General features: G+C 41.3%; 1 protein-coding gene across 1 annotated transcript in view; it reads right to left on the bottom strand.

The window, feature by feature from the left end:
* The window catches only part of ADGRV1 (adhesion G protein-coupled receptor V1), a 481118-nt gene that overhangs the window by 49875 nt on the left and 408235 nt on the right, over positions 1-23008 (bottom strand). Inside the window, 1 exon segment of the mRNA XM_006775582.2 lies at positions 7594-7715. Within this exon segment, the coding sequence (XP_006775645.1) occupies positions 7594-7715 (122 nt within the window).

The following is a 23008-nucleotide window of genomic DNA, read 5'->3' as shown; positions in this document are numbered from 1 at the left end:
CCCCCCCCCCGCCCCTGAACTTGACATGACTCTGGGAAAAACCAAGGATAAAGTTCCAAACTCCCCTAGCTTCTACATGTTTACTCCTGGGTTTTCTGAAAGATTGCTTTTCCACTCTCCATGAAGAGCTCATGTGCTAGTCTCTAATGGAAATAAGGTGACACTTCTTAATCCTGTTGGCTGAAAAGCAATTGCAAAGGGAGTTAGTTAGTCCTCTGTAACTAATTATTTAACAACTAGAGGCCCAGTGCATGAAATTCATGAATGGGTTAGGGTCCCTAGTGGCTGCCGGCCGGACAACCCCATGGTGGTCAGTGCATGTCATAGTGAGCAATCCAACTCCTGGTCTTCCAGCTGAACTCCCAAGGAGACACTTTGCATATTAGGCTTTTATATGGAGAGATATGTATTTCTCAAGAGCTGTTTATCCTCAAAAGGAAGCAGCCAAGACTAAATATGTCCTGCATCTAAACAGACACCTGCACTGAACCCCTCTGGATACTAACTGAAAATTCTCAGATGAAAATTAAAGAATTATTAATTTTTTTCAATATTCCATTTGCAATGAACACTGTATATTTTCATGAGCAAAGGAACATGGTCCATTTCTTTCTTTAAAATATATTTTTATTGATTTCAGAAAGGAAGGGAGAGGAAGAGAGGGATAGAAACAATGATCAGCTGCCTCCTGCATGCCCCACACTGGGGATTGAGCCTGCAACCTGGGCATGTGCCCTGACTAGAAATCAAACCATGACCTCCTGGTTCCTAGGTTGATGCTCAACCACTGAGCCACGCTGGCCTGGCCATGTTCCATTTCTTATGCTACTTTAAGGACTACTTTTATTTGGGAAAATCTCTTCATAAAAGTTGGCTTTAGTTTCAAAGTTAAAATTCAACATAGAACAACAAGAGATAGATGGAAAGCAAGGACAAAAGAGAAAAGAAGGAAGAGATAGATAGAGGGGATAAAGGAAGGAGAGTGGGAAATAAAGAAGGGGTTAAATAAGAAACACTATTTTTTGTATAAGAAACATGCTTTCAGTGTGTAAGGCACTCTGGTGGCCACCAAAGAACAATAACTAAAACGTAGAAGAAACTGTCCCCACCTTTGAGTCACTTATTTCCCAGCCTTGAGGTTAAGTAGGAATGAAAATGATTTTAGCCAACTGCTGATCTTAAATCTGAATATAGGCTATATTTTTAGCTGCAGATTCCATGTTGTAACTCCCGGGAATAGTGAATGATTCAAAAACTGTCAAGACACATCTCGAGACCAGATGGGTGCACGAACGAACATACAGAAGCCATTTACAGAGAGACAGTCAAACAGGACTCTGCAGAACACGATCTCATAGCGTACATACTGAGAAGTGTCGTATCCCAATGCTAGGCAAAGTTTGTGTTCCAAAAAGAATGCATTTCAGCTTTCAGAAAGGTCCTTCTATGTATATGAATCTGTCTTCAAAAATGTATTTTCTAGCATCGCCAAGAAGCTCATGGCTGAAACTGCTGGCTACTCTGATTACCTTACCTGGGATTCCCTGTAAGTCAAGATGGTCAGTGACCTTTTGACAGAGTAAGTGGGAGAAAGCCCTAGAAGAAAACCTGAAATAAATATTGTACATAAATATAAATTTGATTGGTTTGGGTTTAAAAAAGATGTTATAACATAATACAGCTAGAAGCGATATACAAAATGTTTAATGAGCCTGGCACAGGCACTGACCCATCCGAATGGCTGCAGGTTTAGCACTGGAGTAGGATTCTGAAGGGTCCCTGACTGTCCCAGCATCAGCCTTTATGTTGCTGGAGGTCTGGGATGCTTCTAGCTTAAGTGGCTAGGAGGATGGGACATACGCAAGGTTTAAACAGTAGCTATTTCAATATTTTAACAACTGATAGGGTCCTACCAGTACCTACCAGCTGAGTATCAGGCCTGGTGATTCTCTCATTAATTGTTACACAAATTTGAATATATCTTGGACTAAACAGTTTTTAAAACTTGTGATCTAGCCCTAGCCTGTTTGGCTCAGTGCATAGAGCGTCCACTCATGGACTGAAGGGTCCCGAGTTTGCTTCTGGTCAAGGGTATGTAACTCAGTTGTAGGCTTGATCACCAAGGGCTGCATGCAAGAAGCAACCAACTGATGTGTCTCTCTCACATTAATGGTTCTCTCTCTGACTCCCCCTCTTCCCTTCCACTCTCTCTTAAAACTAATGGAAAAATGCCGAATCTGGTTTGGCTCAGTGGATAGAGCATCGGCCTGCGGACTGAAAGGTCCCAGGTTCGATTCCGGTCAAGGACATGTACCTGGGTTGTGGGCACATCCCCAGTAGGAGATGTGCAGGAGGCAGCTGATTGATGTTTCTCTCTCATCGATGTTACTAACTCTCTATCTCTCTCCCTTCCTCTCTGTAAAAAATCAATAAAATATATTAAAAAAAAGAAAGAAAAATATCCTGGGGTGAGGATTAACAACAACAACAAAAAACTTGTAACCTATAAGTATTAACATACATCTACTTAGAAATGAAAAACCCAACTCATTCGTAAAGATATGAAGATTATTAGATTACTGGATCATGGAATTAAGAAAAATATTAAACATAGTGCCTCATGAATTTCTTGGGGACCACATAGAGACATGTGGTTATAGGATGGATCACAAGGATATTCACAATAAACTGATGTCTCACTGATGAAGTTTCCTGGTAGTTTGACAATAGCTGTCCTTGTCCAAACTTATATCAATGAACAAGAAAATGGAGAAAATAGGTAGAGTGGACATCTGTTACTTTGGCCTGGCTAGCACTGTTGCCATCTCCCCTCCCTCCCCCGATCCCCTGGCCACACACACATTGGTAAAAGAACCCTTTCCTCTGGTGGGGATTCCATTCCATTTGGTTTTGTGTGATAAACTCAACTCCTTCTACCACTGGAGTCTGCTCCTGACCCAGGCTTCGCCTGAGTGCCTGTCAAGTGATTGGTTTCTGGACAGTCTGTGATCCAAGGTGAGTGTGCTGTAAGTCCTGCGGAGAACTGTCCTGCTGGGGAATAAGCTCTTTCGCTGCTGGGGCAAGTAAGCTTGTAGGAGATGAGTCTTACACTGCTGGTGGCCACGATGCTCGAGAAGATGGTTAAGCAATAAGAATAACAGTAGACATATTTATAATGATTTTTTTAACCTTAGTTTTGCACTTGTATCTGTCATGCTTTAAAAAGTGCTTCACACAGTTCTTAAATGCTCAGATGTATTAGAAGTTTGGTAGCTTAACCTTGAATATTCAGAAAGTGATCAAGAAAGTCCTGATAATATTTCAAGTGATCAAGATTCCCTTTTTTGTAAAACTGCGTCACATAATAACTATTAAAAATCCGAATATTATAGAAATATACCTTTCATTCATCAATCTCAGAGCACCTATGAAATAATAATAAGCTGGATAAAAAAATGAGGCAGTAATCTCTGACCAAAATATCATAGTCAAACATATATACATAACATACTTTTGTTGACAAAGGCAGTAAAAGAAATACAAAGGCCACTAAAAAGGATGGAAGGAAGGAAGGAAGGAAGGAAGGAAGGAAGGAAGGGAGGGAGGGAGGGAGGGAGGAAGGAAGACTATTAAGTCTTCATGGAATAATAGTCTTTGAAGATCTAACTACTATAGAGCCATATTCCATAGAAATGTCCGAGTTAAAGACATGAGGCAGTTTCTATATTAAATGAACCCCAATAAACCCTGGAGAAATCATATTTTTCAAGTGCTCCTTTAAGGATTGATTGAGCCCTGTACCCAGGAATGACCAGTGTGCCATATACCAGGCAAAGGTGAAACAAACAGTCATTGCTTCGATAGAGCCACATAGATGGAATTAAACTCATTCAATATGAGTTTGAAATATTTTTAGTTTTTACTTATACTTAGCTTGTATTAAGTTCCTAAAAGAAAGAGACCATAATGATTTCTTTTTTTAAAAAAATATATTTTATTGATTTTTTACAGAGAGGAAGGGAGAGAGACAGAGAGCCAGAAACATCGATGAGAGAGAAACATCCATCAGCTGCCTCCTGCACATCTCCCACTGGGGATGTGCCCGCAACCCAGGCACATGCCCTTGACTGGAATCGAACCCGGGACCCCCCAGTCCGCAGGCCGACGCTCTATCCACTGAGCCAAACCGGTTACGGCCATAATGATTTCTTTTATGTCTCCCTGCAATATACAGTTTAATGCTAAACAGTACTCCTTTAATAATTAACCTCCATAAGAGCTCAACAGACTTTTTCCTGTGTATGTGGTTTGATAGGTTATACTGGCTCCCATTTTAATCTTAAGGCTTACATTTACTTAATTACTGCTGACTGGTTCCCTTCACATTTCAGGTTCCCAGCCTCTGCTGAATCCCACCGGTCACTCTCTAAGCAGTCCGTTTCTTGATCAGCTTCCAAACCACCGTCATTTAGATTTACTTTCTGCTTAGAAACCGCTCCATATTTTTTTTACTATTTTTACTTCAAGCTGTCAACTCATTCAACAAATATCCTTGCTTGCTGATTTTGAGAGAAAAGAGAGGCAAACTCCAACTTTCCATATACATGTTTTAGCTCCAGAAGTGTTTTCATGTTTATCCCTCCCTCTCTCCCTAGCCTCAGAGGAAAAAAATCCCTGGCCCTCCCTCCGATAAGCCGCCTGTCATGTCTGTTCCCCTGCCCTGCTCATGATCTGCCATGGCAATGAGCTTTCCCTCCAGTTGTCAGTTTCCCCTTCTTTGTCTTTTTTTATCCACAAGCAACGAAAACAAAACAAGAAACCAACCAGCCTTCCTTCCTAAGTGATTATTTCTCTCTGCATTCTCCATTACACTTCTTGAGTAAAAATAACTGTTCTTTGTGTGCGATACTGTGCAACTGCTTTACATTCATCATGCCATTTAATTAAATCACACCATAATCCTACACAGTATTTATCCCTATTTCACAGACGCAGCAGAATTGAGTAAGTATCCATGACTCAGCTGAAGTCCACCGGAGAGTAGGCTGGTAGAGTTAGGATCATGCTCTATACCAGTAGTTCCCAACCTAGGCCCTAGATCAGCTGCATCAGCCACCTCTGGGAACTTGTTAGAAATGCAAATTCTCAGATCCCACCCAGATCTATTGTAACAGAAACTCTGGGTGTGGAGCCTAACCATCTGTGTTTTAACAAGCCCTTCATGTGACTGACGCACACTACCGTTGGGGAACCAGTGCACTAGACCACATCGCTCCTCCGGTCTCATTCTATCTGTCTTCTCTGCAACACAGGCAGTTTGGTACTGTTTTCTTTTGAAGCTTTCTTTCAAATAGCAACTCCAAACTGCCCAACACCGGTTCTCTATCAAAATTATCTCTTTCACTGGCTCTCCCACTATACCTAGTTACTAAAACATTGATTGGTAGCTTTGTCTCCCAAATCTCACGGATGTTCCAACCTCAGTGCTTACTCCCTGGAATCCTGCTCTTGTTGACTTAAGGTGTCAGTGCCCAGCCATTCACCTGTGCCAGGCATGTATCTAAGTGAAGTTGCTCTCTCACACTCTACATTCCCCATTTAGCTGGCTAACCTAGTTTCACTAATTTATCTCTACAGCAATCCTCAAACCTGCCATTATTGTCTGTTCCCAGGCACACTGCCAGACCATTGGAGGCTGGATTATAACAACAGCCTACCTGCCTGGAACTGCTCTTCTTTCCAATACCCTCCCAAATGCTTCCAGTTATCCTTCCAAAGAGTAGGTCTGAGCATGCCATTCCCACTTAATATTTAAAAAAATTAAAAACTAGCAATATTTTAAAAAGCAAAAACAAATCAGAATAAAACAAACAAAACCCCCAACTCCAATGGCTTCCCATTGCTTAGAAGCTGAAGTTTAATATCCCATCCTGACCTGGTAACATGGCACTGAAGCCAACCCTCTCCTGTCTCCTCTCCCACCACCGCTTCCAACTGCAAAACCTTTCTTGCTCCCCTCTACCCTTTTGCTTCATCTAGGCAAAATGTACCACTTTCTCTTTTTGTAGCCCAGGCTGAAATACCCATCCCTAACCATATGCTCATCACTTATTTAATCAACATTAAAGGTGTCACAAACTCATGGGCAGGCAAAATGAATGAATCAAGTCTACCAGGTGTAATAAGATCACAGGTCCCACCTAAAAGGGGCAGCATCTACGCAGGACTGGAAAATTGTTGCCAAGCTAGTATAGCTGGCAGAAATTCAGGGCTTCTCAATATTAAAAGTTTGTAGCAAATATAAAAAAGAAAAAAATCTAAAAACTGGTCTGTGTACCACTCTGTGTCTAAAAAAATGAAATACCACTTTAGGTGGTCAGTGTGAACCTTAATGTCAGTTGCACTAGGTCTTAGGGCTTCACAGGCGACTGGGTGGCTCTGAGTGGCTCACTCTGGGCGATCAGCTCAAATGCTAGCACAGACAGGAGTAAACAGGCCCTCCACTCAGTTCTCACAGCACTTTTGTTTACAGGCACCTGCCATAGTTTATGCTCATTGCTAAGTGCTTGATTTTTTGAATCACCAGATCCTGAAGGAGGAGGGCTGCCGGCCTCCTCTTGGTGCGGGCCCCGCCCGCTCATTGGGCTAATAGCAGATGCTTAATTATATCTATAGAGAGGAGTCTGCATATCAACTTGATCCCAAACTTTAAAGTTACTTTGTACTTTTTCCCCTTCCTAACTTGATATTATGCTCCGGTTAGGCACCCTGCTGTAAAATATGCTCTCACGTCTCCTTTGCAAACCTAAATATGCTTTGAGTTATCATATTTTAGTTGTAGGACATAATCTCCTAATATGTTTGTCTACACATATTCCTTGCAAGATGGCGGTCAAAATAAGGACAGTGTAGAGATATCTTTGGCGAATTCAAGAAATTATTTTAGCCTAGATCAGGAAATAAGGAAAATGTGTTCATTTGTTCCATTGGTTAATTTCAGGGTGCAACTTTCCCCCAGTTAACAAAAGCACTAAAAATGCCAGCTTTAATTTTTGCCATGGTTCTTTAATTTCTAGTTGTGCTATCCAAGCATGCTCACCAAACTACCTTATTGCCAGACTTAGAGGATGTCAGTCATTTTGCAGTGAACCAAACCGCTCTCATTTCACTAAGCACCAGACCTATGAGGGGGCTGCCTGAACACTGCTACCTGTGTCACTCCTCATTTGATCTGATTTCTGGACACAGCCACGGTCCAGGTATGAGCACAGGCCCTCCATGGCTGCCATCTGCAAAGTTTGTAAACATCCATTCTGTTGAACAAAAATATGTTTTTGCAGTCACTTAGGTGTTCTCATAACAAAGGAGGGTAAATATGTCTTCCCTACCTGTATAACCAGCAGGCTAGAAGCCCAGCCCGATTTCCGGTGTTAGAGATTTAACCCCCATCATTCTACTCTACCACTCTGCATGATGTTATTACGTGCACACATTCACCTGTGTGTGGACACTTGCTTCCTTTACACTGAAACTCTATGCCATGTGTTCGTTAGCGTACATGTATGCCATCAGTAATCAAAACGTAAGGCTTACCTGCAGACTGTTGAAAATGACAAAGAGGACCAACATCCAGAAGTGTCTGTAAGCCATGTGCAGGCCTCCCCAAAGCCATGTCACAGAAATCAGGGCAAAGAGATATAAAACCAGTGGAATTTCTAGAAATCGATAAAAAAAGAAAAAAGAAAGAAATTCTGAGCTTCAGAATACTGCAGGGTCACGCATATACACAAAATTATTTCTGCCTCCTTTCTTGTGATGCTCTGTCTGCCTAAGCACCCATTTTGAAATAACAACCTTGGAAATCCCATTCTTGCGCCAGAGAAGAGAAGGCACATTGCTGAGTCCACATTCTTCCTGTTTTGCTGGTCGGTGGGGGGATGGGGAAGAATGAAAACTGTTCCTCTCCTAGACTACCACCTGCTGGACTCTTCTGGAAGCTACATGGACAACTGGAGATGAAATCACTTTTAGTTAAATTTAGGTAAATTTTAAAAGATCACTCCACTAGAAATGGCAGGCAGGCAGCAGTGTGCCTTTGAAATGAGTGTAGTCCAACTCGACATTTTAACAAAAATGACATAAAAACATGTTTGTGTATATGGAAAGGTATTTTTTTTTTCTGACTATGAAGACCCTGAACTTTATGGCCAGGGTTAAGAGCAGAGATGCGGTGACGGGATTCACTCCAGTCAGCATCTTGCTTATCCCATCCATCACTCTCCGGTGCACTTTTTTTCAATATTTCTCAGAACAGATTTCTTCAGGACCGATGGACTTGATTATCCGTCCCACTTGTTTTTGATATTTGCGCTTTAGAATAATAACTTTAAAGAGGGGATTTTAATATTTAAATGACAAGCTATATAAGCCTTGGACAGTGAATCAGATCTTAGCAGCTGCAAATAAACACATTTTCAAGTTGTTTAAAAGACTTCACTTGTCGGGAGCCGCTATAGGGTTAAATCTCGGACTGACCTGTTGGCAAAGCCACAAACAAGTCCCAGCTTAGAGGGCACAGTCGTTTTAAGCATAATTGGGCTTGACCTTAGGCTGCTCCCTAGATCTTACCTGGGAAGCTAATGGGCTGAGGGAAGTGCAGCAAAAACAAGAACAAAAAGAAGTGAAACTCACAAAAACAGTGTAAACAAGTGAAACTCACAAGAACAGTGTAACTATGGTAACCACTACCTTGTTTACCTCTGACTATAAAATAAAGGCTCAGCTTGCCTCAGGATCTTTTTCTGTGGCCTCAGGCAGGCACAGGAAGATCCACGGAGACTAAAGAGAGCTAGAGAGTTCTGAACGCCGTCTCCAGTTCTGAACGCTGTCTCCGTGTAAAACATTCTTTGCCGACTCCGTCCACACCTTTGGGAACCCCTGGACCGCTGGGGCTGGACCCTGGCATTCACTCTGGACTACACCACGACAGACCTGAAAGTCCATATATATCCCCCACCATCCATTAACACCTAAAATCCACATGTGCTGGAGAAGTTAGAACAACTAAATACAACTGTAGCAACTTTTAGATTTTATTTTGAGACAAAACCAAAATTACAGAACAGTTGCAAGTACAGGATGACAACAGAGGCTTGTTCTCAAACCATTTGAAAGTTGCCAACCTGACCCTTCATCACCACCCTCTGTCATACTTTAATTTTTATTTTCTACAAAAACATTCTCCTACATAAACACAATGCAACTATCAAATCAGGAAATTAACATTGGTACGTTACCACCATCCCCAGATCCTATTCAATATCTGCCAATTATTCCAGTAGCTCCCTTTGTAGAAGGACCCAGCTGACAGGTGTCTGTAGTCCCTCCTTTAACCTCAAATAGCTCCTCAGTGTGTCTTTGGCTTTCGTGACCCGTACACTTGGGAAGATTACAGCCAGTTTTTCATAGTGTCCTTGAGTTTGAGTTTGCCTAATGTTTTCTTGTGATTCATTTGTAAACTTTGGCAGAAATCATAGCAGTGATGCCGGGTTCTTTCTTTAGCATTCTATTGGGTGGCACAAGAATTCGATTTGTGACACTACTTAGGGTGCTCATTTTGGTCACTTGATTAAAATCATGGCTGCAAGTATTCTCCATTGTAAAGTTAATCTACTTTCCTTCACAATGAATGAATATCTGTTTGGTGTTACGTTTGTGCAGATAAAGGCGCCATGTAATAAACCTGGCAGGCTCAGGGGGGTTGGGGCACATGGCAGGCCTGATGAGCTCAGTGGCCCAGAGCAACCACAGGGAATGGTCAGTTAACAAACTCCTCACTGGGCAGGCCATGATGAGTAGTCATGTTCCAAGCCCATAGCTTCCTTTGCAAAGGTCAATCTTTACCTTAAGTTACTTCTGTCCATTGTTTTTATGCATCTTCTAGGATGACATACCTTTGAAATGTCTGAGTAATGTTCTTTTCTTGACCTCTCTATGGTACAACCACAGGCCGAAGAACACAAGACCGCCAGAGCATGAGACCACAGAACCCCTCATGGTTATCCCGTTGCTCAAATACCATCTCTATGTGCTGTAAATGTTAAATGTTAACTGTCCTGCACCCACTAATGTAAAAGAAGTATTGTTTTTTTCATTTCGCTTTTTATCCCATCCCAGAGAGCTTCCTGCTTTGCTTCCTCCCATCTCCTTAATCTACCACCAGTGGTAAACTGATGTTCCTTACATTTTCTCCTTTGATTCATTCTAAATGCATACAGGGAAATGCAAACTGCCGTTCTCGGGAGCATATTCTCAATCCTTTGAGATCTTGCTTCCAATCATGTCCTTAAAATTTCGACTCAAATAAATTCCTATAAAACTTTTCTATAGGCTGCACATTCTTTCATCAACACTTTGAACCTAGGTAAATATCCTTTCCCGTATCAAATGTTTAGTTAATTAATTAATTAATTCATTTTTATAATATGGACGCACAGATTCTCAATTTTTGAATGGGTTATTATCCACTATTATCATTTACTTTGATGCTTAAATTGTTCTAAGCTTTTTAGTGGGAGCCCCTTCAAAATAGCTTCTGTGCCTTTAGTTACATCTTCATCATTCTGCGAGCACTTTCTCATCTTGTTTTTGTTTTTGTTTGTTTTGTGTGTGTTTTTGTTAATCTTCACCAAGGACATTTTTCCATTGATTTTCAGGGAGAGAGGAAGAGAGAGGGAAAGACAGAGAGAAATATCCACGTGAGAGAAGCACATCGATTGGTTGCCTCCTGGATGAGCCCCACCAGGGCCCAGGTTGGGGAGCAGCCTGCAACCAAGGTACATGCCCTTGACCAGAATCAAACCCGGGACCCTTTGGTCCACAGGCCGACATTCTATCCACTGAGCAAAACTGGCCAGGGTCACTTTCTCATCTTGTACTTTTCCTGCCTCAGTTCTGGTTTCTTTTAGGTGAGAATTTAGAAACCACAATCTGGAGCTAAGTATGCTCTTTGCTGTTGGGGTGTTGTTGCTATTAAGCTCTTTTAGTAGACAGAACTTGAGAATATATGTATGTACACATATGCATACACACATATACATATTTATATCTACATGTATTTCTTTATCTATCTCTTTGTATTGAAAGTTAGTTCACACCAATACCTCCCACTCCAATCTAACACCACTGGGTTAATTCCATTTTTGTAACCCCCTTCTTTGTTGTTAACAAACTGATTTCTCATTATTCGTAATATATTTACCTATTTGATCAACTACCCTTCTTGATTGTAGCCAAGTTCCCATTGAGGTAAACCCTTCCCTTGAACTGATGGCCCCCCCAAACTCACACAGGTTCTGACACCTCATGCTAGCCTGCACCCCTACAGTGATTGAGGTCCGACATGCCATGCTTGAACACCTTCCTGTGGATGCATACCTTGCTCTGTACCAACTAATGGCTTTATGATAGAATTGTTTGGGAAGGGAAGGGAAAGGAAAAAAGAAGAGAAAGGAAGGAAAGAGAAAGGGGAGGGGAAGAGGTAGAAGGAAACTGAGAATTTTTTTTTTTAGAACATATACCCTTCATAGAAATATATAAAATTATTTGAGTTATTATTATAACTGTACAGAGTGTATAGATGGATAATGCCTTTGTTATTAATGCCTTATAGTAGTACAGGAGAATATATTAGGATTTATCTAATTTTTATAAAACTTAATTTTTGCTTTATAAAATCATACATTTCATAAGGGGCCAGAGGCTCATTTTTACTTTTAACAAGATGCCACCAATATTTAGGAAACTGCCTAAGCTATGCTCATGAAAATTTTCCAAGGTTAGGTATTAAGTCTGGCAATTGCCTTCTTTGCTCCCACTGTGTAAGTACAACATTTTATTTATGGCTCTGGGCAGAGTCCAAAAGGACATGCATATTTTGCATGAACAACTAGGCACCAAATTTTCAGAAACTGGCCTGCATGTTCTCCTAAGTGCCCAGAGCCAAACAAGTGCTGTGTCTGACAGAGCTCAGCAGGGGAGCAGGGAGAGGACCAGGCTCACTAGAAACACCCTGGTGTTTCTGGAACTCTGATGAAAAGTGTGGGGGCTGGGCACCCCAGATTAGAAACTCTGCAAAGAAGAAAGCCAGTCCGGAATAACTCAGTACACCGTCAATAGACCCCAGGCCGGTTTTGGTTTTCGGCAGTTCCACAGCAAATAAGACAGGATTTCAAATGGAAGAAACATATCCAGAGGTACTTTCAGATTTTGTGAGCCTGAAGTGTATAAAACGTGGGGAAGCTTCTTTAAAATACATACATTAAAAAGCATAATTAGATATTTCTTTAAAGGGGCCCCTGCAAGGAAGAGGCCCTGAAATCGAAACTTCATCTGCTTTAAGGTTGATCTATCTGAGGAGGCACCTTTCACCCTCTGTGGGGCCGAGAGGCACGATGACCAAAAGGAGAAGGGTGTTTGGAATGGCTGATGGTGATGAAGGTGAGAGGGGGCATGATTTTTAACAGCTACCATGAATTCCATTTGGCAAACTGAAAAGTAATGTTCCATTTTATATAAATAATTTTACTTTCATATTTCCTAAACTGACATTTCAGATTTGGTGAACTACTTTTCGGTTGTCCATATAGGTCAATGCTTACCAAAGCAGGCATTTATAATTGGCAGCGTTGGAAGCATGTTTAAAGATGAATTAGTTGACAAACAAAATCATTATAATGTGCTCAATAAAAGTAAGCCCTAAAAACACAGCAGGCCCAGGAATAAGGGTAACTATATGAAAGACTATGTTATCCAGGATATGTAAAGAACTCCTACAATTCGACAACAGAACACAAACAACCCCATCTGAAAATGGGCAAAGGATTTGCACAGAAATTTCTTCCAAGAAGAAGACATACAATGGCCCATGAACACATGAAAAGATGATCATCACTAGTCATTTAGGGTCATGAAAATCAGAACTACAATGAGATAGCTAGTAGGGTGGCTATTGCCAAAAAACTAGATATTTACAAATGTTGGCAAAAATGTGGAGCAATTAAACCCCCTGTGTGTTGTTGGGTGGTTATGTAAAATCGTACAGCTGCTGTGGAAAACTGGTGATTCTTCAAAATGTTCAACATAAAATTACCATCTAATATGGCAATTACACTTCTAGATATATACTCAAAACAACTGAAAGCAGGTATTCAAACAGAGACTTGTCTACCCGGGACCCTTTGGTCCACTTATTGACAGTAGCCAAAAGGTAAAAACAACTCAGTATGCATCACGGAAAGTGGGATATTTATGGAACAATGGAATATTACTCAGCCTTAAAAAAGAATAAAATTCTGACATATGCTGCAACATGGATGAACCTTGAAGACATTTGTTAAGTAAAATAAGCCAGACACAAAAGGTCAAATATTGTATGATCCCACTTATATGAGATGGCAGGAAGTAGAACAGAGGTCAGCAGGGGCTGTGTTGGGGATTGGGAGTTATTGCTTAATGGGTAGACTTTGTTTGGGATGATAAAAATGTTCTGAAAATGGATAGAAATGATGGTTGCACAGCATTGTGAATGTACTTAGTGCCACTGAATGGTGCACTTAAAAATGGTTAAAATGGTAAATGTTGTTATGTATATTTTACTACAATTAAAAAACACAAAAAGACTATGCCCCAAAAGGCATACCTATCAAGATTAAGTTGAGAAAAAAAAAATCAAATCCGCAAAGTATTTACCAAGGACTCACTAATGTGAAATTACTTAAATTAGCAAGGAGTCGCTACTGTGAAAAAACAAAGCAGCTTGAAAAGTTTTTCGTGAAAGAAATCACTTGTGGAAAGAAAAAAACTACAAGTGGATGTGTCATTTAGTACTTAGTCTCATTAAGAAAGTCTACTTATGGTAGTTTGTAAAGTCCACTGAGAATACATAAAATCTCTTTATATTTTTAGTAGAAAATATGATTCCCATGATTTTAATTGCTATTTTAAAAGGAAGTATGGCACTTTATTATCTCTTTTCTTTGTAATTGCAGCCTTGGTGTTTATTGCTGCATACCAGTGACAACAACAATGGCTTTATTATGGAAATCACACCTCATTTACATGAGGCTGAAATTTATTCTGTGTTTACAATCTTCTAAAGTGCTTGTTTTCATTTTACCTCCCCGACCTTCGGATTCTAACAATTTGGATGTGCCACTCAAACAAACCCATCAAAGTAAAACAAGGACACATCTGTGAAATAACGTGGGTTTAAGATATTTAGGGTCTATTTATAACAATAGGCATGCATTATTTTAAATTAGAAGGAAAGGTAATTGAATAAAAAAAGATTACCAAATGTTTTATTTTTAAAATATGGCTCAAAATTAAGATACTTAGAGGCAAAGAAGTTTTATCGATCTGACCCATTTCTTGGAAAGAAAATATTGTGTTCTTGCGCTTTCTTAACACTGATCCCACATGAAGTTCTCAGAAAGTAAACCTAAAGTCATAGAAGAAGACAACGGGGCACATGTTTCACAGAACTGCTGAATCCGCATTAGCATACCGTGGGAACAGAGAACAAACTTACGGATTGATCTGCAAATTGTTCAAAGAAACACTCCATACTTCATTTACCTATTTACCTCATTCCTAAGTTTTGGTCACTAGGCCTATATTTGGTTCCAATTTTAGAATTTTTTTTCTCCTCGGTACTTCAAACACATTACCCAAAGAGCTCTTAAAACACTTGGAGAAGGGAACCCACTCTAACTCCTGTGGCTCCTGTGTCGAGATAGTGGCAGATGTCTGTTACAGCAGGCTAGACTTTGTGGGTCTCAACTGCCCATTACACGCCAGCTTCTTCATTTGATTTAGCCATCCTTACTAAGTTCATAATCTCTACAGTCACCCTTCCTTTAAAAATTTTAAAATTATTTTATTATCTTTTTATTTTTCAGTTATAGTCGGTGTTCAATATTATATTAGTTTCAGGTGTACAGTAGCATAGAAGAGTCATCTTTCAATGAGTACTTTAAGGCTGTAGGCCTGGAGCTCTCCAAAGCATCTCAAACTGAATTTAGTAATCTTCCTCTGCCTTCTAAGTCCTTGTGCCACCATCCACATAGATTGATCCCATGGCTCATTATTCATCATACGCTACACAAATGGGCAGGGTAGAGGGTTAGGGGATCACACACATAAAGCAGTCAGCACAGAGCCTAGACCAGAACAAAGTACATGCTCACTAAGCCTCACCTTGCCCTCATCTTCGTTCTCATCAACATCATGACTTTAGTCAAGTTAGGAAAATAGTGCATGGCTACAGATAGCTTCCCTTGCATTTGAAGTGCCAAAATATCACACAATAAAGAAACATGTTTAACTTTTTTTGGTAACTAAATTTCCCAAACTTACTTGGTTTTAGAACCTTCTGTTCACCGGATGTAATCTGAAGGTCACACTGGGAGGAGGGTTGCTTTCAGTGTACAGACTCCATCACATCCAAATTGTCACTGAAAAGTTCCTGACAAACCTATTTCACATGGACCCATAAGTGTCTTCTATTCCCCTCTCTCCCTTTGATATTTTCTTTTCTCATCTCTACTCATCTCTTATATTCTATATTCTATATTTTATTCCATCCTGTCCCATCTCATCCCACTTTAAAAAGCTGGCAAGGAGGCTCATCATTATGTTGTGACCTACAATTTGTAAATCTCAGCTCTAGAAGGTAATTTAAACAGGATATTGTAGGCTAGCTTAGACATCAGGTTGGTATAGTAAACAACCTATCACCTTCTTCCATGTACTCCCCCTAATCCTAATATAGAAAGGAGATTTTGAATGATCTGTACAGGTGAGGATCAGAGGCACAAAAGAGAGTCAATATTGGCCTACAGTATCTTTTCCAAGGGAAAAGAGGAAGAACATGAGCAAGTTCTCAAAGGAGTCTCAAAGTCTGCTGAAGATTTAAATAGCAGTACTTTGTCAACAGCTGACTTACGGGGTCGCCTGAATGCTAAAGGACAGTCCAGTTGTCAGGCCTACTTTAAGTGTGATTTGTTGGGATTGAAAATAAATGGTACAAGCCTAGAATTATGGTCTTGCCTTGCAAAAGTATATGTAATTTTCAATTTTCAGGCTATAATTTTGAATCTAAGGAGAATAATCAAGTTAGATGAGACATACCCACAGGGACCTTGCACGAACTGTTATTAGAATAATTCCATTTGAGCCATGTACTTCAAAGATGCCAGATGCCATCCTGCTGGGGATGGGGTGTATGTGTGGCGCGGTCAGATATGTCTGTGATTCTTAAGTAAAAGGTTAAATAGTCTGATTCCTTCTTGTGAGGAAAAATGTCTTGGAACTATGGGAAGGAAAATTATCAATTGGGTTCACAGCCAACATTGTAATTTTCTACACATTTAATAAATGTTTCATAAAATGACATTATGGCAAAAGTTTTTAGAAGATAGGAGCTCTAAAACAAACAGGAAGTCAACCAACTAACGATGGAAGACTGGTTTAACTTACTTTTTCTAACTACATTACCAGTTAGTTACTCAGCCATTAAAGAGTTCAAAAGACTCATCCCTAGGCATGCCCAGGCACCTAGCAGCAGCTCCCAACACACTTGGCTTTTTGTAATACAATGAAGTATACAGTGCATCTTTCAACCTGCCTACATCTATATTTTGCATCTTACTAGATGCCTCATTATTTTTGAAAATTAGGTTACTGTGTTTTTGGCCATGAATAGCCAGTTCTAATTTTATAGCTCAATAAGACATTACACTGCAATCATTAAGATTTATCAGGCTCAAATTCAACAATGAAGTCTTGAGTCAATTTGGACACAATGATTCATAAAAATTAACACCAAAGAAACTCTATGTGTGTAAGAAACTATTTTCACAGTGTGTTATATACGTTAGTACCGAGAACTGTTTTCTGGTAGACCCTCCATCCTCAATCTGGATAAATGCCAGTTGACCTGAATGCTTATTTTCTTTCTTTAATTTGGTTCTCTAGCCATCACATTACAAAACTGTACCACCAATTAAAATTTTTATTTTAATTTTCTTTGCTATGTTACTATTTTTAAAAAATTTATTTGAGTTAAACATTTTGGTTCTTCTCTGTTAATGGATTAATTGCATTTCTTCTCTCATCAGCTGTCAGATTATCAAGGCATTGTTTGATCTTAAAAATAATGTTACATGCATAATTCCTAAAAGCTTTGGATATATTACATGGTCTCTGTCGTTAAATAACTATATTTGTAAATAGAGAAAGTTAATAGCAAACCCACCTACAGAGTTGTTTTTTGGCATGTACAACAATAACAGACCATAAAGGGGTCCAATGTCTGTGTTTTTTAAAGACTTATCATTATCCATTTAAACAATGGCACAGTACCAGAGGTGGGGAAGGGACTTTTACCCATATGGGAGTAAACTAATATCTTATTTAGCTCATTCTTATTGACAACCTTGGACCAAGCCCTTACAGAGAAAATCAGGGTAAAACATTGTGTTAAGAAAGGCAATCCTCAGACTGAATGCTATGTGGAGGATCTAGGGAGAAGTCAGCTGTCCAAAAAAATAATATCTATATTGATAATATTTGTATATTACTAATTTGTACCCAATGATACACCTTTAAATTTAATTCCAACTCTTTCTCTGTTTCATGTGGAGTTAAAATTGTTAATTGCCAGACTGTTTCACAGGTGTCATATATAAGGCAGATTATTTTTGTCCTAGGTTCAAAATTCCTTCCCTTTCCCTTTCCCTTTCCCTTTCCCTTTCCCTTTCCCTTTCCCTTTCCCTTTCCCTTTCTCATCATTTATGACCTCCTCCCTTCTCCTCTCCTCTTCCTCCTCCACCTCCTCTTTCTTCTTTCCCCCTCCCCCATCCCCCCCCCCACTGGAATTTTATTTAGCGCTAGGTACCATGGGGTGGGTCTGGCGTTGGTAGGTGAGGCTGCAAAGCAGCTTAATTATAACTACAGATTAAGTATTTATCTGCAAATACTCTGGCATTACATTGAATGGGTTGGGAGATGATGGAGAGAAATCACCACACTTGGAAACTGTACAATTAAGTGAATGCAAAGATCAAATATTGTTCACTTCAATAACTTGTTAATTTACAAGCACACTGATTTACACTCTTTATCACACTGTACAAGTGGGCTTTACTGCTCTGCAATACTTTAATTCTTTCCTATGACCCAATTTCTACTTCTTTCTTAAAGTTGATGCATACTAGTTATAAATCATATCATTTTCTTTCCTGAAGGTTATTTATACTAAATTTTATAATTTGTTTCTGTCAAATTCAATTAAAAGGAAAAAATATATTTTAAATATGGGCATTCAGCCAATTACATTTTTAAAAAAGCATGCATTTGGGGTTGAATGAGTGGGATTTATTCATAAAAAGGAAAAAAAAGCAGATAGTAGAGTAGTTATGGGCATGGACTTGAGCCAGATCACTTGACGACCATTTGCTAGCTGTGTGACCGGGGTGAGGTACTTAACTGCTCTGAGACACAACTTACTCATCTGTACAATGAGAATAATATTAGCACCTCCCAAATAAGGCTTTGTAGACTCAGTGAGGACTTAATGGTTGAAATGTAGAACACTTAGAACAGATTTATATAAACTTTGGCTATTGCTTTATAGTCAAGAAATATATTTCATTAGCAAGCATAAAAATGTATTAGCTAAAATGTACTAGTAATAGTTAAAAGGATTAGTTACATATGAATTTCCTTTCCTTTCAAATATTTCATATATATATATATGTGTGTGTGTGTGTGTGTGTGTGTGTGTGTATGTATGTGTATATACATATATACTAGAGGCCCGGTGCACAAAAATTTGTGCACTGGCAGAGGGGGGGTCCCTCAGCTCAGCTTGCCCCCATCACATACTGGGAGCCCTAGGGGATGTCCTACTACCTGCTCCCTGCTCCCCTTGGGGAGTGGGCCTAAGCCACAGTCTGGCCTCCCTTTGAGGACTAAAGCCTCTGGTGAGTTATTAGCCCTGGGCCGGGTCACCCCCAGCTCCCCACCGCTGCCACCATCAATGATCGCTGGCTGGCTCCTCCTTGGCCCAAGCTTAAAGCCTCAGGCTGAGGTGTTAGGCCTGGGCCACCATCAATGATCGCTGGCTCAATGATCGCTGGCTGGCTCCTCCCCGGCCCAAACCTAAAGCCTCTGGTTGAGGTGTTAGGCCTGGGCCTGACCCTCCCCATGCTCCCCACCATCAACTATCTCTGGCTGGCTCCTCCCTGACCCACAAGGATCGCGGGCTGGCTCCACCCCGATTTCCCGCCGCTGCAGCCATCAATGATCCCTGGCTGGCTCCTTCCTGGCCCAAGCCTAAAGATCTGGTTGAGGTGTTAGGCCTGGGCCGGGGCTGGCGCGCCCGGGCCCCCAGCTCCCTGCCGCTGATCGCTGGCTGGCGCCCCCCCCACCCCCCAGCCGCTGATCGCTGGCTGGCTCCACCCCAGCCGGGCCTAAAGGCTCAGGCCAAGGCTTTAGACCTGGATGGGGACACCCCCAGCTCCCCGCCACCTATCACTGACTGACTCCGCCCAGGTTCCCTGCCAAAGCCGCCATCAAGGATCGCTTGCTGGCTCTGCCCCGTCCAAGCCTAAAGCCTCTGGTTGAGGTGTTAGGCCTGGGCCGGGGCCCCTCCCCCCATGCTCCCCGCTGCCATCAACGATAGCTGGCTGGCTCCTCCCCAGCCCAAGCCTAAAGCCTCTGGCTGAGGTGTTAGGCCTGGGCTGGACCCTCCCCATGCTCCCCACCATCAACGATCTCTGGCTGGCTCCTCCCTGACCCAGGCCTAATGCCTCAGGCTGAGGGTTTAGGCCTGGGCCTGGGCACCCCCAGCTCCCTGCTGCTGCCACCATCAAGCATAGCTGGCTGGCTCCGCCTGGTTCCCTGCTGCTGCTGCCATCAATGATCGCTGGATGGCTCCGCCCAGGCCCCAGCCTAAAGCTTCAGTCTGAGAATTGGGGCTGACATATGCAAATTAGCCGCCATCTTGGCTGTCGGCTAATTTGCATATCTCACTGATTAGCCAATGAAAAGGGTAGCGGTCGTACGCCAATTACCATGGTTCTCTTTTATTATATAGGATAGCTAATATGCAAAGTGTACCCTTGTGAGTTTGACTGGGAGACCGGAAGTTCAATCACTTGCTATGATGTGCACTGACCACCAGGGGGTGGCACGGAATGAAGGAAGGCCCCTGCCGGCTTCCAGAAGCAGGGGAAGGGAGGCCCTGGTAGGCAACTAGAAGGCCCCAATCAGCCCTGATTGCTGGCCAGGCCTAGGGACCTACCTGTGCATGAATTTCATGCACCGGGCCTCTAGAGTGTGTGTGAGTGTGTGTATTAGGCTTTTATATATGTAGATATATACTATTATATATGTGTATATATCTATATATATACATACATGCACTATAATAAAAGGTAGAAGATAAATACCAGGAAAAATCAAGTTATATAAAAATTTAAGGAAAACGGCAGTTACTTTCTGTCAGTGTATCAGTTAGACCTTTGTGAGGAATAAGAAATTTCAGCCGAGTCTTGAAGATGAGCTATATTGAAGATGTAAATTTTGAGTTTAGGATGGTAGGAGTAGCATACATAGAGGCAAAAAGGCAAATGCATTAATTAGTGTAAATTATTCCTTTTGATTGAAGTTAAAGGTCCATGAAGGTAAATAATGAGAAGCATATTTGTAACACTAGGTCATGAAGAGATCTGGAGAGCAAGGGTAGGTAATACATGATTATTTTATAGGAAATGGAAAGCCATTTAAAATTTCTGAGAAGCCCTAGCTGGTTTGGCTCAGTGTATAGAGCATCCAGTTAAGGGCACATACCCAGGTTTCAGGCTTGATCCCCAGTAGGGGGCATGCAGGAGGCAGCCAATCAATGATTCTCTCTCATTGATGTTTCTATCTCTCTCTCCCTCTCCCTTCCTCTCTGAAGTTAATAAAAATATATTAAAAATAATAAAATAACATTTCAGAGAAAAGGTGTGTTCTAATCAAAACAGAGCTTTAATTTCATAGGAAAGTAAATCGTGGAGAGATTGTTGGAGGCAGGGATACCAGTTAGGTACCCACTGCAGTGGCCAAAATGAGAGATAAGGAAAACTTGAAGCAAGGGAATGGCAGAGAGGAAGGGGATGGACACAGAAATATTACAGAAATAGAATCTACCGTAGTACCCCAAATCAGAAAACAATGAGAAATTTTGAAACTATACCAATATTGGGACTTCAACACTGGGTATTCTAAATCAGTATGTCTATACAGTGACTCATCAAACCATAATTTCTGGAAGTGTGATTTTGATGGTCATTTTTGACCACTACTGACCTGAATGTCTATAATGGTGGAGTAAAAGAAATTACACTAGCTCCAAGGTTAGGAAAATAGAGGATTAACAGGAAGAAGAGAAGAAAGGGAGAGAAAATAATATAGTCTCAGAGCAACTGGGACAGATAGAGGAGCCAAGTTGATGACAAATTTTGTACTTCCTGAGGACAAGGCAGGATAGAAAAGAAGTTGAGGAGAGAAATTGGACTCAAGTTGATGGATTTGAAAATTGCCACTATGATTTGAAAAAGACAAAGGCAATTCCTGAAAAACACAGATACTCCAGAGTTGAGTCACAGGAAGAATGTGGCATGGCCTTGCATTTTGCAGGAAAATAAACAGAAGAGAGTATCGTAAAAACCAAGGGAGACGGACTATTCAAAGAAGGGTGCTGACTTATGCAGAAGAGTTTAAGGATAAGGTCGATTTGGTGTCCAGAGTTATAGGTAATGAGTGAAAGAAGATAAGCAAGGCACTCTAAGCTTTAACAATGAACAGAAGGTGATGAATTCAGCCAGTTCGTATGGACTATTCTTTAAGAAGTTTGTTGGTGAAGGAGAGAGGCAGCAGCATTAAGAACAAGCACTTCGAGGCAGTAAGAGTGATGCATGTTTTAGATGGAAGGGAAAGACAGGGGAGAGAAATTTAAGACGGAAGGATCGTGTAAAACTGAATGAAACAAGTTCTAAGAGAAGGAAACTAGAAGGGCACAATTGCGAGAGTTGGCTCTGGTGAGAATGAGTTATTTACCTCCTTATCTGAAATAGGAGGAAAGGTGGCAAAGAAGGGAGATGACAAAGAGAACTGAGCATATAAAAATAAGGAGAGTTGAGTGAAGTAACAAGTTGTTTCACAATTATATAAAAAGTGAGAATGAAATGTATTATGCACAAGACTTAAGGGCAGTGGAATTTGTTTCAAAGATTACTCAAGAATCAATTAAAGATAATCCAAAGGACTTCTGAGATGCAGAGATGGCCCAGTTTAAGGTTACTTATAATAAATTAGGAGCTTGGACAGGAGAGAGAAACTAAGATGGCAGCAGAGATAAACACCGGGAAATTAATGCCGCTCACAACAATTGATTAATACCTCAGAGAAACAATACGGACTTCATCCAGAACAACAGGAAGCCTGGCTGACTGTAAATTCTACAACTAGAAGGAAGGAGAGGCACACTGAGACCCAGAGAAGCTGCAGGAGAGAAGCGCAGAGGTACGGGGCTCGCGCGGGGCTCGCGCGCGGAAAGGGGCCGGCACCCGAGGACGCGGCGGTCCTTTTGAATCCGGAGGGAGTCACAAGCCCCCGACGGCTCTGAACTCCGGTTCCGGGAAGTCTCTGGGGACCCAGAACTCAAGCGGGGAGAAACTGGACGGTCTGGAAGCGGGAGATCTTGGGGGCTGCTTTCCCTCAGAGGTGCTTGCAGCCGCTACAGGACACTGAGACGCGCGTCTCCTTAGGGCAGGGCTGCGGCTCCGCCATAGTCGCTTGCTCCACCGGCGGATTCCCTGAGACCCCGCCCACCCAGGCTGCCGCAGAGGCCTTTGCATATGAATGTCCCGGCCATTTGCAACCTGTAATTACCTCACTC

This window comes from Myotis davidii, unplaced genomic scaffold (genome assembly GCF_000327345.1).
Source record: "Myotis davidii unplaced genomic scaffold, ASM32734v1 scaffold44, whole genome shotgun sequence".
Taxonomy (NCBI): Eukaryota; Metazoa; Chordata; class Mammalia; order Chiroptera; family Vespertilionidae; genus Myotis; species Myotis davidii.
This window is presented reverse-complemented; position numbering and strand designations above follow the sequence as displayed.